Source organism: Eucalyptus grandis, chromosome 11 (assembly GCF_016545825.1).
Source record: "Eucalyptus grandis isolate ANBG69807.140 chromosome 11, ASM1654582v1, whole genome shotgun sequence".
Taxonomy (NCBI): Eukaryota; Viridiplantae; Streptophyta; class Magnoliopsida; order Myrtales; family Myrtaceae; genus Eucalyptus; species Eucalyptus grandis.
Window position 1 is genome coordinate 1,419,857 of NC_052622.1, and position 20,064 is coordinate 1,439,920.

The 20,064-nt window shown below is 38.9% G+C and overlaps 1 protein-coding gene across 1 annotated transcript; it reads right to left on the reverse strand.

Annotated features, from left to right (window-relative positions):
• Positions 1-18,043: 18,043 nt before the first annotated feature.
• Positions 18,044-18,843, reverse strand: LOC104426958 (ethylene-responsive transcription factor ERF027). The gene has a single exon (XM_010040123.3). It carries the CDS (start codon positions 18,746-18,748, stop codon positions 18,224-18,226), a length of 525 nt encoding a protein of 174 aa, XP_010038425.1. The 5' UTR covers positions 18,749-18,843; the 3' UTR covers positions 18,044-18,223.
• Between the last annotated feature and the right edge of the window lie 1,221 nt (positions 18,844-20,064).

Sequence of the window (20,064 nt, forward strand, 5' to 3'; positions counted from 1 at the left end):
CATCTCGCGCGTTCTAATACATGAATAATGAATTTATAGAATATTTGAGTCAAGAAGGCATACACGAGTTAAAAACTATTCCTATAACTCCTCAAGAGAACAATGTTTTTCCACATTCTAAACATCCCAAATACTTCTAATTTTTCTCTAAGAGCATAGACCCAAGTTTTCCTTATCACATCATCAATGAAAGTGACAAAATATCTCTTACCGCCATAAAAGAGTTCTTGAGCAAGTCCCCATACATCAGTATGAACAAACTCTAGCTTCTGGTCTTTATTTTGTCGCCCATTCAATTGAAAACTAACAACATTCCATTTTCCATAAATGCAACTCTTACAAGAATCTAATTCAACTTTTTGCAACCCCGGAAGTAATTTTTTTGAGTGTAACTACTTTATACCATTTTCACCAAGATGTCTCAAACGATAATGCCAAAGAGTAGACAAATTACCTATAACCATTGTAGTTGTAACCATATCACTGATATTATCTCTTTGGAGAAGGTAAAGTGTACATGTATGCTTTTCCTTTGCTACTACTCTTGCCCTTGAGGTTATCTTCTACTCTCCGCATCTAAAGGTTATTACCAAATCTTCTTGGTCAAGTTTACTAATTGAAATCATATTTTTTTTTTTAATTCCGAAATATGCCTAGTTTCACGAAAACTAGACTTCCTCCATCTAAGATGTTCACAATCACAGTTCATTTCCCAACAATAGGACACATGTGGCCGTTTTTCACAACCACTCATCCGAAATTTCCACTGGCATAATCATCAAATATGTCTCTCTGCGAGGTGCAATGAAAAGAAGCACCGAAATCAATAAACCATTTATCTATCATGAAGTCAAACCCTGCAGATAAACACAAATTATCTAGAAAAAATTCATCGCTAACCACATTAGTTTCTTGATTCTCATCTCGCTACTTCTTTTTATAGGCTTCACACTGAAACCTCCGGTGTCCGATTTGATGACAAAACCAACAATCATCTTTTGAAACTTGTCTCTTACCCCTTGATTGTGATCTGTCATGCTCGCTGAATTTTCCTCTACTTTTACTTCTTCTATGGTTCTCCACTTTGAGTGACGTTAAAGATGTAGATGCCGAAAAATTATCTCCACCTGAGACTTTCCTTCGCATCTCTTCATCCATGATACTATTCACAACATCATCAATAGTTAAATCATCCTTCATGGTGCTCGAAACTCCCTGCACTGCAGTATTGTAGATTTCTCGAAGAGAACATAAAAATAATAAAGCTTAAAGCTTCATATCTAAATTTATGCCTGCAGATTCCAATTGACCCATGACCTAATTTGATGTGGACAGCTTCGCATAAATATTCATTAGAATATACATGGCTTCTTTTGCAATTTTTGCTTCTGCGATGTGGTACCTTGTCTTTTTCGTCAACCCTAGACAAATCGCACCTCATGCCTTTCGATCAAGAATTTTTCATCCGGCTTTTGCAGTTGGATCGACTTCCGCCATCTCAGATTTCCAACCCTTAAGTGGTGCATAGAGATCTTTTTGATAAAAATTATCCTCGATTTATAGTTTCCACCATTTGAAATCCTGCCCATCAAACTTATCGATTCTGATTTTTTTCAATCGAACGTCACCAAAAAACCCTCGATGTTCTCGATTAGCCAACCCACGTTCTGATATCAATTTTTACAAAATCGCACGTTGATTCTAGAAAAATAAAGCTCACAAACAATTCACCAAGCAGAATATAATAATAAAATAACAGAATTAAAAGAACACACCAGAAAATTTGTTAACAAAGTTCACCCAAACTTGGGCTATGTCTCCACGCAGAGGCACTCTACGAATCCACTAGACTTCGAAAAAAGTTGGAATACAACGATAATCTTCTCTTAAGATTATGGCACAAAGAGATTAAGAACCCTCATAAAGGAAAAAACTCATTTTTTTTTCTTCTTTCTTTTTCTTGCCTCTCTATTTTCTTTTGTAGTGTCTTGACGGCTAGCATCTTGCCAGCTAGCGTCTTGCCATCGCTAATATAAAGGTGTAGCTTTTAACCTAAAAACAAATCTAATAGAAAAGACAAAAAAAAGCCCCTAAAAGTATTTGGCTTCATCTATAACACTTGCCGTCCTTGACCATCGTGTGATTGTGTCACATCGAGCCGTCAACTCCCCCACTCACGGTGTATAAGCAATCAATGAGTCCTCCTTGACCGTGAACCGCCGCGCCACCAACACCCACTAACGTGTTGCTGTTGCTCGCCACCATTCGTCGCGATTCACCGTCAAGGAACAGGTCACAATTCCGATCCCACTGCGTTGCAAGCAAATTTGGAAATAAAATCCTCAAATTAGGTAAGGTACACATCTCTTGTGACATTCCGATTTTCCAATTCTATTTTCAATAAATTGAGACGGGCATTTCGACGGCATGCATATAATTCTTTTCCTTGAGTCAACCACTCATGTGAAAACTAATCTATCAGGTAAAGCCGTTAAGAAATTCTAATGCATCAGACTCGAGAATTTGACTAGGAAGCGACCTTTCGACCGAGTTAATCTGCAATGATCATTACGGCACAGTTAAAAATTGATTAGAGATCGGAGATAGGTCAACTCGACAGAGGCATGTGATCAAGTGTGGGTGATTCCACTAGATCGCACAATTCTTGTTGATCGGCATTGGACCGGCTTATCTATCGTTTGGGTACCCTGTGTCCGTATTTGAAACTTTGAGATTACCACAACAACCGAGAGTCGCCAATGTATCAAAGATGTACATTATAACTTGAATTGATTAACACAAGTCAACTGCATGAAAATTTCTAGGGATAAGTGCTGCAGAAGTTCTAAAACTTGTCACGAAAATGCATTTGAGTAATAAAACTTGCAAAAAGTGCAAATAAGTTCTAAAACTTGTCAAAATGTTTCAATCAAGTGCTAAACAAGTCCTAAAACCGACGCCATTAGCCTTTTCTACATTAAAAATGTTAACGTGGCATTTTAAATTATTTTTTTATTTTCCAGGTGGATTTTTTAAATTAAATTTTATTCATTTTAAAAAAAATAGATTTAAAAACTAAACAATTAGATTATTTTATTTTATTTTATTTTCACCAAAAACTAAAAAGAAAAGTTAAAAAAAAATTATTAAAAAAAAAATCAGCGGCTCCTCTCTCCCGCCGCTGCCGCCGCCGCCATCGGGAGGGGCCGGCAACGATCCGCCGACCCCGTGAGGGCCGGCGGCCGTTGCCCGCCCTGGGTGAGTCGTTGTCGGCCTTGGGCAAGGCCTGGTCGGCCCTCGCTTGGGGCCGATGAGGCTCCCCAAATCTCGGCGAGGCTCGCCCAAATCCGGCGAGCCTCGCCGGCCCCGAGCAAGGGCTGACCAAGCCTCGCATAGGGCGGGCGACGGTCGTCGACACTCGCCTAGGGTTGGCAAGGCCTCGCCCTAGCCGGGCGAGGGCCGGCCACCCCCACCTAGGGCTGGCGACTGTTGCTGGCCCCTCCGGCGATGGGCGGCGGTAGCAGCGACTGACGGCGGGGGAGAGGAGCTGCTGAATTTTTTTTAAACAATTTTTAAAAATAAATTTTCTTTTTTCTTTTTTAGTTTTTGGTGACAATAAGATAAGATGAATAAATCTATTTTTTTTAAATGAACAAAAAAATTAAAAATCCATGCAGAAAATAAAAATTATTTAAAATGCCACATTAGCATTTTTAACGGAAAAAGCTAACGGCGTCGATTTTAGGACTCAATTGAAATATTTTGACAAGTTTTAAGACTTAATTGCACTTTTTCTAAGTTTTAGGACTCAAATGCATTTTCATGACAAGTTTTAAGATTTCTACAACACTTATCCCAAATTTCTAAAAGGTACCCGGTAGATCAGAACATGCTAATATCGTGCCAGAGTGAGATTAACCGTGAAAATTGAAAGCGAATTCAAAAATTGGAAGTCCTGTTATCTCACAAATCATTTTAGAAACATTGACTTATCTTCGGAAGATTTTTCATACAAACCAAGTTTTTCGGCGGAAAATCAAAGTATGGTTAATTTGATTCGGGAAATTTGTAGGCCCGCTTTTGGTCGTACTTTTGGGATCTAAGATGGTTTTATGGTCAAGGAAAAATGTGAATTGAAGTGTGGTGACATTGGATTAATTTATGGACTTCAATTTGGTTCAATTAGAAGAGAATTGAAAGAATGTGATGTACAAGATTTTGAATTCGTATGCCATAGTGGAGGAAGCAATTGGACCCATCGAAGGATTATTGTGGAAGCTTAGTGTGAGTGGAAGATGACCTCATGTGAGGTCATGGTGGGGCCAAAGTGGAAGAGATTTGGACAAGTGTCAAGAGCCCATTGGCTCTCAAAAAGTAGGGTTTTCTCTTCACCCATCAACATCATCTTCTTCATTGGTTTTCTTCTTGAAATTGGGAGGAGGGAGAAGGATCGTGCAAACCAACTGCCTGGTTGCCCCCTTCGCTTGCTTGACGTTGCCGTCACTGGAGCTCATCATCAATGCCGCTCCTTCTTCGTCCGCGCGCGCGCTGTTCGAGCTCGCCTCTCCTCCTCCTTGCGCGTCCAGCTTCGTCATCCGCCTCCATCCTTGGTCGCCAACTACCGTTGGAGCCAGCAAAGACCCGCCGAAGCCGCTATCCCCACCGCTTGAGCTGCTGCCACTGCCTATCTCCACCATTTCCGTGCTCGACCAGCGACCGGCGCCCCTTCGTCCGACCATGAACAGCAGCCGTGAACTAGCAAAGTCGAGGAATCTTCAAGGCCCATTTTGGGTGCTTTCCAATCCTCTTTTGGTGCCGCCCCGTGGAGGTTTGTCGACCGCCTCCCCGTTAGCTTTGCCAGAGACTCATCGGAAAGCGATTCTAGTGAGTTTAGCTCACTAAACCTTGATTAAATGGTTAATGATGATTTAGGTGTGCTTAGTTTAAGTTAAGTGAGTTTAGATTGGTAGATGGATTTATTTAAGTGTAGATTAGATTAAGGGGTGTGATTAGTTTATGTATATTTAATTAAGGCTAAATTGATGTTTATGTTAGTATAATGGTGATTTAGCTTTAATTGATTATTTTTGAATAAATAAATATTTTAAAATTATTTAATTACTTAATAATATTTAAAATTATTTAAAATTATTAAAATATTATTATTTAATTAATTTTCGGAATAAATTTAATTATTTATTGAATTCCGAAAATTATTTCAGGACCCTAAATTCTCAGAATTCCGCACTGATCACTACTGTGTATTCAGATTTTGAAATTGATGGTTTGATATTATAAATTGAGTGTGGTTTGGGAAAAATATGGATTTTATTCATAAAATCCCAAGTGTCAGGTTTTGATACCAAAATTGGGTTTCAAGGATTATATTAAATAGTGAGGTTTGAGAAAGTGAGAAATTAGTTTTTCTAGTTTGAAATTAACGTGTCCCCACACGCGTGATTAATTTCTGGAATATTTTTAATATGAAGAAAAGAGGTCGAGATCACTATTTTAAATGGAAGCATTGAGTGAAATGCAAAGTGTCCTGAGCCAGATATGATTTTATTATGTGATAATTAAGAGGAAATTGTCTGGAGCTATTGAGCCGGGCTTGCCCCTATGTGGGATGCCCCTTACAACGGGCTTGAGTCGCAGTTGATTCTGGGCCTATGCTCCTTCGGGAACATCTTCGACATAGTGATGAATCCGTGCTCCAAGATGAGGAGACAATGCTTGGCTAAATGCAAGTAGATAGCAGAACTGTGAGTAGGTTATGCTCTTGTATGACAGTGAATAACAATTGGAACACATGCTGAATGATTTCATGTGTTGGATTATAGGGCGAAATTGTGTAGCACAATATAAGACGTGTCATACCACTAGCCGCAGTGGCTCCACTGGCTAAGACTCTACTGATCCTCAACGAAGAGGTGAAGGGTTCAAAACCCAGGGGAGGCGCTAGGTGTATTAAGTGTGACTTATGGGTGGTGGGTCATCCTGCTTAAGTGTCACCTGGGGGTTTACGGCGCGGCTGTCGGCTGCAAGTCGGTTCCTCCAGCCAAAAAAAAAAAAAAAATATATATATATATATATATATATATATATATATATATATATATATATATAAGACGTGTCATTGTTAAATATGACTCGAGTTTGAACATTTGCTAAAACGCGAAATTCGGTAGACTCACGAAGGAAATATAAAAATGAAATAGAAAAGGAAAGTCGCGTGAAGCTTCTCCGCAAAGAACCGAGAGAAAGGAATCCGAAACGAATAAGGAATCACCGGCGTGAAGATGCACGCGTATAAAACAAAAGTGGGCCAGGTCTCCTGTTTCTTTTCTTGCGCTGCTGAATTCTTTTTTTGGAGTGAAGACTCCGCACGTGAACGGAAAGTGGTGGGGCCCAAGGTCAATTCTTTGACCTTGGGCACACACATGCACGTATAAAAGCGGAGACAAAGGCGTAGGTTATTTAGCTTTTCTCCTTTTTTTTGGGCTGCTGAACATATGAGTCACATAGAAGCTGCATGCCGCCGAGAGGAAGGAAAGCCACACATTGAAGCGTCGTTTTTACTCTGAGTGCTGTGAGTGTTCTGTTCGTGAGAGACATTCATAGGTGCTGGGTGCTTGGCTTTGGGTTTTCGTGTTGTTCGTGCTACAAAGTTTATTCATGATTTACATCCAAGATAGATTGGTGTATTGGGTGTAATTGGGGCTTGGGAAACACCAAGAAAGTGTTTGAGTGACTCGAGTCTCCTTGTATCGCTTGATCTATAGTGAAATTCGCTACTGCTCTCCCCGTGGACGTAGGTCTTTACGACTGAATCATGTAAATCTGGTATCCGATTTATTTTTCTTCTTCCGTCTATATTTTGTTCAACCGCTCGCCCAATCGCAACAGTCATAATGATTTAGTCTTATAATTAAGACTCCTATGGTTGTAGGTTATGTGAAAATATTGGCGTTCCGGTTGTTTGAATTCTATTACTGTATATGCTTGAGTATTATGAACTGTGCTAACTTGCATGAAGGAATTGAGGCAAAGGGAAGTCTCATTGTTTGTGATGGTGTGGCTAGGTCATCCTTGGGTGTATTTTCTTTATAATAGGGGTTTATGGGGTGAACTTGTTGAGACAATGTCTCACCCCGTTGTGGGCTTACATTTTCAGGTCCCTAGTAGACGGAGCAGCCAATTCATTATAGTTGGCCTTGTGGAGTTACAGAGGTGAAGTTGAAAGATTGGAGATCGTGTTCGGCTTGTAAGTCATGGGACGGTCCCTTTTTATAAGCTGGCCTTTTGTAGACTTTTGGTTGTAGACCTCTGTTTGTAAACTTCGTTGGCTTATGTAAGTGTTTGGTTGTGATTGATTGCTTGCTTTTCTATTCCAAGTTAATTGTTGTCAGGAGATTTGTTTCACTTCCGCATGCATAATAAAATGAATGGGTCAGAGACATGTCCTGGGAACGTCGCACATTTGCATGACCATGGTGGAATATTCGTGTGCTTGAGGTTCGAGGCGTGACACCTCTAGTATATTTGCAAATATTTTACTGCCTTATTTGAGTAGTTAGATATATTTTGAAATTTTATGATATATAATATTTTGTTAGATATTTACTTAGATAATATAATATCCACAAAATCCTAAGATACCCCCAAGATAGGAAACTTTCCTAATTTAACAACGTACCTGGATGCCCATCTGATCTCTAATCATGAGATACGATGCTCGGGGTACGAAAAATCTTCCATCCTACCAATGATCATTTGGATACGATCGTTGATTTTTTTGTTTCCAACTTTGAACATATAAGCCTTCATCAATATCCATAACCACTTGGATACAATCGTCAGTTTATTCCGTGTTCTTATTGAGATAGATAATATAAGATTTTACATTACATTATTTAATTAAAAATCTATCCATTGTTTGATTGCTTTCCTCAAAAGAAGAAAACTCAAAAAAATATATCTTTGAATTAGATTCGATTCTTGCTAGAATATTGCTTGTTTTATGCTAGATTGCATGTTTAGATTAGGTTATTTATTTGTTCCGAATTTTTTAATAAAAAATACAAAAAAAAATTGCTTTAAGATGTTAGATTTCCTTAATTGAAATTGCATGTTTAATTATTAGGTAATTTAAATTTCGAATTTCACTTAAAAAAGAAAAAAATAAGCAATATCATACATGTGTCACCTAAAATTAGGTCAATCATTGGATGATTAGGATCATTTAAACATGTCACATATTAGGATAGTTGCATTAATATTTGTCCGTCATTAGATTAGGTCATGTAAGTAACGTCGCATGACATATAGTTTGCATATTAGGTTGCACATTGCATTTCACGTTAGCATAGATACATTTTTATACATCATTGCATTGCATTGCACATAGATTAGGTTTCATTAAATAAGAAAAAATCTTAAAAGATTGAGTCGCTACGTGCTGATTAGAAATCATATTTAGGACTATTAATGTAAATTCTAAGCTAATGTTGTAGATGATTTCGTTGCTATGAAGTAAGTCTTGCAATTTATTTATCATTTTATTGAGTGTTAAATTGGTGGATTACATACTCACATAATCACCTCATATGTTAGGGAGTAATAAAATGAACTCAAGCTACCTAATAAACATTTTTTAATGAAAAGAATGATATTGAAAGAGCATTAGATAAATCTAATGTAATAAAGTCCCCGCACTCAAAATCTCTAGTTCGTAAAAGTAAAATAATTATCTCATTATTTTACTTAAGTATCTAATCAATACCCTAAACTAATTAATAGTGACTTCTAATTGAATAAGCATTTGTATGTTAAGAACTTGAACTTAAATCGCGAATTAATATGAGTTTGGGAGAGCCCAAGTTAAGTTTAAGCTTAGTAATTCATTAACCAACCCCTAGGTAGTGCACCCGAAATTAGGTCGCAACAAGCATGCACATGCTCTTGAATCCTCCAAAACCGCGGAAACACTGGAGATGTCCCTTCAATATGTTATGTTATCTCTAAGGATTTCGTACATCATGTTCACGACTTGCCCCTCCCAAAGTGGAGTTCCCCACAGCAGATTCAATCTATCATGTCTCTAAGATTTATGCTCCGCCGCTTAATGCATCTTATTTAGCATATCCTGTCATATAATTATAGCCCTCCTCCCCATAATTTCCCACCCCTCCATCCCTCCTTTTGGAGAATCAGAACTTGGGGTCATCATGACTTAGTTGCATCAATTCTTGGTCCAGTGACTCCAGTCACATCGTTCGGGCCCACGGTCAACAAGAACGATCGTTTCATGGTACAGTGGACTTTCTATGTTGCATTCGCCCCTCGCGCGGGAACCATGTCGATGTTTGATAGGGGGTTCTTTTGTCTGGCATTCTAACGTGTGTTTACTTTTGTTTTTCGCGGAGGCAGATGAAAGCCTTTCGCTTTCACACGAGTGGATAAAACATGTGGTTTCAATTTTACCACGAATGGCTTCAACTAAAGTGTTTTGATGTGTTTTGGCAATAAGCTGAGATTGCATTAGATGTCTGTTAAGTGATGTGTGAATTGCTATAATGATTTAGAATTGCCATGTCTGGCACATTAATTGTTTAGGAATGAAATACTACTTCAATAGCGAAAATAAGTTGTTTTGACCTTTTTTGTATGGCCTTTATAAATTGGTAGTCATATGTTGCGACCTAACCTCGGGTGAATCACTTAGGATTTGGCTAATGAATTATTAAATCTAAAATTAGCTTGGACTCTCCTAAACCCATATCAATTCACGACTTAGATTCAAAATCTTAATATGCAAATGATTTTTCAATTAGAAATTGCCACTAGTTTATTTTTTGTGGGTCAATTAGAAATTCAAGTAAAGTAACGAGATATTTACTTTACTCCTGCGAATCAGAAATTGTGAGTTCGGGGACTTGATTACGCTAGATTTCTCTAACGTCCTTTCGGTACCTTTCTCTTTTATTTCGAAAAAAAAATATTTTGTAAGCAGCTTGAATTAATTTTAATTTACTTCCCTAACATGTGAAGTGATAATGCGGGTGCGCAAACCACCAATTTAACACCCAAATAAAGCACTAAATAAATTATGGGACTTACCTCATAACAACGAAAACATCTACAATGTTAGATTATAATTCACATTAACAGTCTAGATATAATTTCTAATAAACACGCAATCACTCAATTTTTTTCAATATTTTCTTTTATTTAAATGAAGCCTAGAAATTACGTGCAATGCAATGCAATGATGTACAAATTTATTTTAACTAAAATGACATGCAACATGCAACCTTAACATGCGAACTATATGTCACTCGACATTTATTAAATGACCTAATCTAGTGATAGGAAAAGATTAATGCAACTATTCTAACATTTACACATTTAGATGACATGCAATGGATGACCTAATTCTACATGAATTGTGCATGATAATTTTTATGTTTTCTTTTATTTTTAATTAAGTTTCGAAATTAAAATTACTCAATAATTAAACATGCAATTTAAATTAATGAAAGGAAAAACTAACATCCTAAATTAATTTTTTTTGGGATTTTTATTTCCAAAATTCGAATAAATAAATTTCTTATTCTAAACATGCAAAATAACCCTAAAACAAGCAATATTCTAACATAAAGCTAATCTAACTCAAATATATATTTTTTGGTTTTCTTTTCTTTTGCGGAAACAAAATCAATTTAAACAACATGACATTAAATCAGGCAAGATATGATTGATATCCATATAGTAAATTGACAGATCATATCTTGCGTATGAGATCGGATTTGCCAATTTTAACAAAAATTGCGAATCGTATCTCGAGCGTGAGATCAAATTGACGATTTTTTTCGTACGATTGCAAGTCATATTTCGAGCTTAAAATTAGACTGTCAATCATATGCATATTATGAAATTAAGAAGATTTCCCAATTTAAGAGGCTACTCGAGATTACGAATAGGATTATATATCATGAACTTCGATAATGTGCTTCAAGATATTTTAAATAAGGCAACGGAATATTTGAAAATCGAATTAGACTAAATTTTTACCTAATCTAAATATTGGCTTTCAAATTTGAACTATGTGCAATTGGACCAGGATTGCAATCAGTTCCTCAATAGTGAACAGCAACAGTGGCAAGTCGGTGGTGAGCGGCAGTGATCTCGTTGTCAGGACACGAGCATACGTGGTTTAGTCATGATGACTCAGCAAAAACCTGCAAATAAAAATCGAGATTATGTTGGTTTTTGATTGAGAGCTTGCTGGACCGCCACTATTGCATCGCTCGTGCGTTAATCCGGAATTGGGAATTCGCCAAAATATCTGAACGTTGGTCAAGGAGGTGGTCTTGTGCAGCAACAGGGACCCATAGAGATGTTGACTTTGCTAATGCAAGGGTGCTTGAAGCGTTGGACTATTATTTGGATGGAACTTTGTGGCATCAAACCCACTGAATAGGACAAACTGAACGTGAAGGCCAAACCCCAGGGAAAGGAGAAATTTCTTGGCTTTCTCAATGTCCTTTTGAGGGGTGTGGCCCCGATGATGTGGTGTTCACTGGCGCACAATTCAGCCCGCGAAGCAAAGAAAATCGATGGCACAATCTGAACATCAAGTAATTGAGGCTGAGGTCGTTGATAAAGGTATCTGTTGGTGGTCTGGTTCGTCTGGACAGCAGGGGCGGTGTCGTTGGTAGCTCGCGGTTCAGTCGAGTGAGCAGCAGTGGCGAAAGGCAATATAGCTCTGGTACTAGACACGGCAGTACGGACGACGATGGGGGTGGTGAGCAGCAGTGGCGAAAGGCAATATAGCTCTGGTACTAGACACGGCAGTACGGACGACGATGGGGTGGTGAGCAGCAGCAATAGGGGACGTGGAGCTAGAGGCAGCGGCTCAGCGTCGTCGGATCAGCAACTAATCATCGCAAAAATTGTAACCCATCCGCATCCTTTTCTTTCCTTTATTTCTTTTTCTTTCCTACAAACAAGAGAATCGGTTGCCGCATGTTTACATTCACAGGATCAGCAAAAAATTCTTTTCCATTGGATCATCCAACAACCCAAAAATTGACCGAATATTGCCAAAAGTTCTTGACCGTATAGAATTTTCCCGATTCCAAATCTTGCGAACATGAGCTTGCAATATCTCCTTCTCGTGCCTGTCTTTATTGAGAATATATGAATAGATTGCACAAATATACGAAAAATCCACCATCATATTATTAAAAATATTAAATCGTCATTCCTCATAAGTTAATTTTCGGTCATAAGAAAATAACGGGCTTGGGCTAATTCTCTCTCTTCATGGGCTTAGCCCAACTCATCAAATTAAACCTTAGAACCATCAATTCAAACCCATCTCTTGCCAGTCCAATGCAATAATAATAATAAAAAATGCTACACAATTTAATTCTAGTTTTTTTTTAGGGGTTAAAAATTAATCTTGAATTTTCTATGCAATAAATAATTGGATCACCAAAATTTATGTGTCAACATCATATGTATGGAATGGAGTTGTTCTACCGTTAAACGTGTTTGGGATAAATCTTAACACTATAGCTATTAAACAATCTCGTATGAGAAAACAATCTTGCCCAGTTATGAGGTGTTCTAAATTTAAGGAATAAGTGTACTGAAAGTTCTAAAATTTATCATAAAAATGCAATTGAGTCCTAAAACTTTCAAAAAATGCAATCATATCACAAAACTTGTTAAATTTGCGCAATCAAATCTTTCTATTAACTCCCTCACCATTTTCCCTTAGTCTAGACGGATGAAGTTAGTAAAAGGATTTGATTGAACCAATTTAACAAATTTTATGATTTGATTGCACTTTTTAAAAGTTTTAGAATTTTCAATGTACTTATTTCTAAATTTAAAATATGTATTGCCAAACAAGCACATTATGGCATTTGGCAATATAATCACAGCACAACATAGTTACAATATGGTTAAAATTGTGCCAAACGAAAACTATAGGCTCCATTATTTTATTTTATTTTATTTTAATTTTATTAGTAGAAATGGCAATTGCAATAAGATATTCCAAGCATCCTTGAACCCCATCATCCAATTAACTAGAAGAAATCATCAAACTTTTACCAATATAAAAAGGGGGAAGAGTAGAACCAATTAGGCACTTTGTCTCTTTCTTGGTGACATTTGATCGTGTGCATTTGATGTTTGCTATCTCTAAGTGGATGTATTTGAAAGTCGGCCTATCATAGGCAGACCACGTGAAACATCATATGTAGCATGGCCATGAGCCCAAGAATTTTTTTCAATGTGTTAATAATTACATAATTCCACGGTGACATAATAATATCCTTGGCCTTGCCCTTAAATGGTCAAAGATCCCTCTCATTATGCAAGCATTTGATTTTTTCTAACTTTTTCTTTTTTGGGATCAGATAAAACAATTTCGATCCTTCTTGCTGTTCACGGAAGTTCTTCCTTCCAAATATATGATCCCGGATTTAATTAATTTGCATACTCCTCAATGAGCTGATCAGGCATTGCCTAGCTCCATATTCGTGTAAACTAAGCCGATAACACTGCTAAAGATACATTGCAGAATCTGAATGTTCTTTTTTTTTTTTTTTTTTTTACTGAAGAAGAAGAAATAATTGAACACAATACTTACTCTCGTCCACCCACCTTTTAGAGCGTGGAGTCCGTCAAATTGAGCAAACCATGTCCGACCATCTTTTGCCTTAGAGAAGAGTACCGGATGCTTTCTCAATTACATTGGCCAAAAACTATCATCTTTTTTACCTAAGATGGTCAAGAGTTTCTCTAAAAATTTACCATCAATCTTGATTTTCTTAGTTTCATTAATGTAGCAAGATGTACAATATCATGCTCCAGAAAATTATTATTCCGAACTTTATGTAAGTTGATGGGTCTCTTTTTATCTATTTAGAGTGTTAAATTCTACCGATATATCATCCGAAATAACTACTCTTGAGTTATCCCGATATTTACCTCTTCCTATTTTGGTATTTTCCCTCTTATAATGGGACTTATGAGGGATTATCCTGATCTGCTAGTTTAATTAGTTAAACAAGATGATCCAAACGTAGGAAAACCACAAAAAAGAGTAGTTATAAAAGAAGATGTAGTATATTGAAGTTGCTTGCTCTTAGGTTTATTGGTAGCTGTCGTGACCTAAATTTCGAGTGCATCACCTAAAATTAGGTTAATGGACTACTAAGTCTAACTTAGTTCGGGTTCTCCCAAGCTCATACCAATTCGCAACTTTAGGTTCAAGTTCTTAATATGCAATTGATTTTCAATTAGGAGTCGCGACTAATCTATTTTTTGTGGGTCGATTAGAAACCAAAATAAAGTAATTGGAGATTTACTTTACTCTTACGAACCAGAGATTGTGAGTTTGGGAACTTGGTTACGCTAGATTTCTCTAATGCCCTTTCGGTACCTTTCTCTTTTATTTTAAAAAAATGTTTTGCAAGCAGCTTAAATTAATTTTAAATCTATTTCCCTAACATGTGAGGTAATCATACGAGTGCGCAAATCATCAATTTAACACCCAGATGAAAAGTAATGAATAAATTGCAAAACTAACTTCAGGACAACGAAAGCATTTGCGTTGTTAAATCAGAATTCACATCAACAACCCTAATTTAATTTTCTCTTTTTTTGTTTTTTCCTTTTTTTCCTTCCCGAGCAAGGCTTGTGCTCGTGCGGTGGCTGGTCACCGTCAGTCGCCGATCGCCGGTCGCGGTCGTCGGATCTCCAGCGTGAGGGCTCTGGTGGCAAGTGGAGCAGCGAGCAAGGACACTGGTTGAAGCAGCACGGGTGCCGGCATTGCTTAGAGGCGCGCGGACCAACAACACAAGCAGTGGATCATGATTCAGGCAAGACAGGGGCAGCGTTCAGGCAGCAGGGACCAACGGAGCGAGGGTGTCAAGGCTCCTGGCACTACAGGTTGGCATCAGCAGAGGGGACTTAGGATCTGCAATGTTGTGGACAGAGACGCAAAGGTCACTGGGTTGCGTACAGAGGCAGGCTCAAATCTACCGGCGTCGGACACCCAAGTGGTGAGATCGGGACAACAGCGGTCGTCAAGCAGAGGTTGGAAGGCACCGAGGAGAGGCTGAGGCACGCAAGTGCAGGCGAGAGCGGCGACGGCGAACGGGTTGCAGGTCAAGCGGAGCAAGAGCAGCACTGGAAGTGTAGGTCATAGCAGCAAGGGACAACTCGTGGAAAAGGCGTAGCAGGACAAAGTGGCTGAATGGCCCGGGCGTCGCGGAGGGGTGCTTGAAGTGACGGTGGCTGACGGTAATGACGGCAGGCTTCATGCGGCAAGGGAGGCTCATGGGTGCTGCAAGTCGCGAGGGAACGAGCGGCGGTTCGGCGTAGGATCGAGTGCTGCGGCACGGAGGTGATTAGCAGCAGCCTAGGTTGCACGAACACGGACACGCGACACGGCTGAAGTCAGAGGGAGCGGCTCAACTTCGCTATGCATAGATCTCTCTTTGGTTATACCGATGAAAGAAGTGGCTACGATGATTCAATAAGAGTCTTCGCCGAGCCGTCCCGGAGAAATGGGAGCAGAAAGGGATTTTATTATTTAGCAAATACCACAATATGCACTATGAAAGGTCCGTGACACGACACGCCGATACGTCATTTCTCAAAAATAGAGAAATTCGACATGTTTTGACACGTTATATATTAAATAAATATTTTTATATATAAATGCATAAATAACTAAATAATAAAAAAAGCCTAGAATTAATCTATACTAAAAAAATTAATCCTACATTTGTTAATATCATCCATTGTTTTAATTTTACAAATTCAATTACATTTCATTGTAATAATCCATAAAACTTGGAGGAAAAAACAAGTAATCCATGTTCCATTATTAAATTTAAAATTTAACAATAGGAAAAAAAAATCAACATTCCATCATCAAATATAGTAAAAAGTCATTCATTCACATTATCAACTTCTTCTAAAAAAAACAAAAAACAAAACAGACTCATCTATAGCTCATCAAGTGAAAAATTTGCAATTTCAAGCACCCCAACATCTTCAAATAAATATTGGAAATTTTTTTTAGCTTTTATTATTTTATTTTTCATATATTTATATTTAGACCCCAAAAGTTTTGGAAATTTGTAAAAATAACCCCGTGCGTGTCAGAGTCACGTGTCAGAATTTCCGACTCGCGTGTTGAAGCATGTCGAAGGCAGTTGACCACGTGTCGGAGCGTGTCGGACATGATACCAAGGGTCTCGGAGAGTGTCCGTGCAACCTAGGCAACGGCGGCGGGAGAAGCTCTGGAGAAGACAAATAGTAGCTATTTTCTTTTTTTGTTTTTCTTTTCTCTCTCTCTCCATCACTCTCACCTGTCTCTCACATCTTCTCTCTCTACTTTTTGCACCTCCTTTGACTTCAAAGCGAGCATAAGGAAAACCTAGAAGAATTTTTCTCTCTCACTTTCCTTCACTTTTGGACTTTTTGTGTTCTCTTTTCTCAAACGAAGAGAAGGCCCCCAAAGAGTTTTTTTTTTTTCCAAGAGAAGGCCCCCCCTCGATCAACCTCCATACACCCTTTTATAGGCAAAACAAATGCAATCTTTTTTTGAATATTTCATCTCACGAAGATTATCTATAACCTCCCGATCACAAAATCCTTTTATTTTCCTCATCTCCTAAATATTCTCCACTGATTTTATCGCCTATTGCTAAAAATAAGATTGCAATGCGATTTTCTTAAATTCTAAAAATCCACCGTAATATCATATCAAATCTTCATTTAGATAATTTTTTATCATTTAAAAAGAACGGGCTCGGGCCAATTTGCTCGCTCCGTGGGCTTATTCCGGCTTGCCAAGTTAAAGCTCAAAACTACTAATTCGAATCCATCTGCCACTAGTCCAATAGATAAATGCAAATACACCTAAATTTATATGCTATGCAATTAATATTTTTTAAGGATAAAATTAACCCATAATTTTCTATGCAATAGATAAATGACTGGATCGCCAAAATTTATGCGTCAACAGTAATCCTGCGTAGGGATGTACAACGGGAACCGCCCGAACCGGGAACCGATTGAACCGGACTGAGGCGGTTCCCACGATTGGCGGTCCAGTTCTCGGTTCCTAATCTTGGAACCGGTGGCCGGTCGGTCTGGTTCTCGGTTCCAAGGTGGGAACCAAACCGACTGGACCGAACCAAATTTTTTTATATAATTTATATACATAGAATTAATAAAATATATAAACATGATAACTTATTGCAACCAAAATTGCAATTTGAGGTAGAAACCTCTTATGTGGCCAAGAGACCATTAAAACCATTTTTGTTACTCTTTTATTTATAGAAAAAATCTCATTGTTAGTTTCATCTTCTACTCGATGTAGGACTAAGGCTTCAAGAGACCCACAAGGCACTTCAAGCCTCCAAAAGTTCCACATTGACTAAACATTTAAAGAGTAGAAGAAAGATTGTCTATAAAATCTAAACCAAGTACAACTTTTTGCCAAATTGTTCATGGCCTTCATGGTTAAAGTTAAGTGTGAAACACATAAAGTATGTGAATCACACAAATAAAGTTTGAATATTTTGCACATGAAACCATGTGTGATTAGTTTTGTTGAATCGCTCAAGAATCGAATTTGATTGATCGGTCCGGAGTGCGGTCAATCTTTAGTGCAAAAAAAATAGAGCTGATTTTGTTGGACCGGACCGGACCGGATCAGAACCGATGGTTTGGTCCATGGTTCGCAATTTTGGGAACCGGTGCTCCCGGTCCGGTTCTCAATTCTAAGGTGGAATCAGACCGAACTGGGAACCGATGATCCCTAATCCTGTGTTGCGTTGCCAAACGTAGTACCACGCAATAATTCAAAGGTTTCTAAAAAACAAAGCCCGTATTACAAGTTCACACACATTAGCGAAAGACGGGGAATCAATGCGATGTGATTGCTGAGAAAAGAAAACATCAGAAAGTCGTTGGAACAAACTTTAACAAATCTTGCATCGGACACATAAATGGAAAGAACCAATTAGCTGCTGATAAAATTCCACGCTTTGAAAGAGCGACAAACCAGGAAAGTCCACGTCACGTCGATGAAATGCTATTGGCATATTTTCCAAAATTCACTCCACCACAGCAGTGCAGCTTTCCTAGTTCTAGAGTAACTGCATGGATGACTTTGTTCTTGTCAAAGATAGTTCCACAAGCCTTCTGCATCGGAGTACTCCTGTGATTCCTCCGGCCGTGGCGGGCTCAAGAGCATCCCCTCCGCCATGTCAGCTAACAGGTTCGGCATATTCAAAATGGCGTCCTCGTCGATGAATTCTTGCCCCGAGGCTGCCGTGTGCTCGTTTGAGTCGATGCCGAGATCCCACCTCAGGAGCCTCGCAGTCGCTGCTCTCGATGCGGTAGCGCGTATGTCGGATGGCGACGTGGAAGGCGGAATAGGATATGTAAGGACCGAACTTGGAAAGTTCAGGAGGGCGCCAGGACCTTTCAGAGCAAGGGCAGCAACGTCATAGGCGGCCGCAGCCATCTCCGGGGTGGGGTAAGTGCCAAGCCAAATGCGTGTGGCTTTCCGCGGCTCTCGTATCTCGGACACCCATTTCCGTCCCCGAGACCGGATCCCGCGGTACTCAGGGTGTCTCCTGGAGACCGGCGGATGACAAGCAGGCGACCTGGAAGCATCGGCCAGCAGGGAGTGCTGATCCATGGTAGTGGCTGCGGGGGAGGCGCGTGGGGAATGTTCCGGCGTGGGGAGAGCGCATTCGAGAGGGTGAGGTGGTGGAAAAAGAGTATTATAGCGTAGAAGTGTTTGGTTGGTTTGGTCATAGAGTAGAAGGCTGATCACCCATTTATCTAATACAAACACAAGCACATGGACATACATGAAGGTGTTAAACACGAACGATATATGATATGAACGAGTTGCTCCTTAGGCTTAGGGTGGTAGGTATGATGTTAGCTACTAACAACAAGATAACATTATTAAAAATTTTAAGATAGGGCGAATTAGGGGACTCGGAGGGGCCTAATCAAAAGGCGTACCGTTTGTATTACATCGACATGTTGTTTCATGTGTGATTATACTGTGTTATCTTGAATCGTCAAGTGATTGCATCAATCAAGTAGGAATCGGATGTAAAAAATTTGTACTTCTATTGTTGGAAAGACATAATGATTTCCTCATTTCGTATTGCTCAGTTCAATATCTAATGTTTCTTTTATTTACATGAAATTATATCAGAATATATTATATTATTGCAGATTCGCTGGCGAAATGGATGCGGATACTCCAATTAACCGAAGTGTAGAAGTGCAGAGGAGTATATGTTCGGATGAAAATGTCAATCTACCCCTAGTAAAATCTGCCACAGATTATTTAACCTCTGAATCAACCAAACTTACTTATATTCATTCCAACAACTTGGCGACATCACGTCAAGAAACTACGCTTCATGGACAAAGATGGGCATTTTCACATAATAGACAGCGAAACCAAATACGATAAACACTCGTTAGCAACATACTCAAAGATTTCAGATTGTATAAACGAGGCGAGCTCAGCGGAAGTAATCTAAGCTTCGATTCGAGCGAGTGGTCCAAACGCGAAATTAATTTGCGCGTGGAAGTACGGTAGAGAGCCACACATGTCTTACTTCGAGCCGTAGTAATTATTGCAGCCTGAGAATACGAGAGGTGGAAGTTTCGGGTGGGCTTCACCCATCTTTTTCTGGGAGTCAAAAGAGAGCGGCAGATCAGAATTTGGCGATGCATGAGTCGCCGGATTCCTCGTGCCTAATGAGGCGTGTCCTTTTGTTCTAATCCCGGCACTGTCGGCAGACCGATAAGTCAGTAGTCTAGGTTTTAGCTCCGAATGCTTCCTGGGCTAGTTTGTTGAATAGATAGCGCCGAACTTTTAGTGCTCCCCGTCCTGTCTATCTCCTATATGGTTTTAAACGCTTTTACACAACAAAATTCTAAAGACTTGCCTCTTTAGGCACGTTCCAGATTGCATGTCATAAACGA

Coding starts and splice junctions, on each gene's coding strand:
- LOC104426958 (XM_010040123.3), bottom strand. CDS start 18,748: ATGGATCAGCACTCCCTGCTGGCCGATGCTTCCAGGTCGCCTGCTTGT.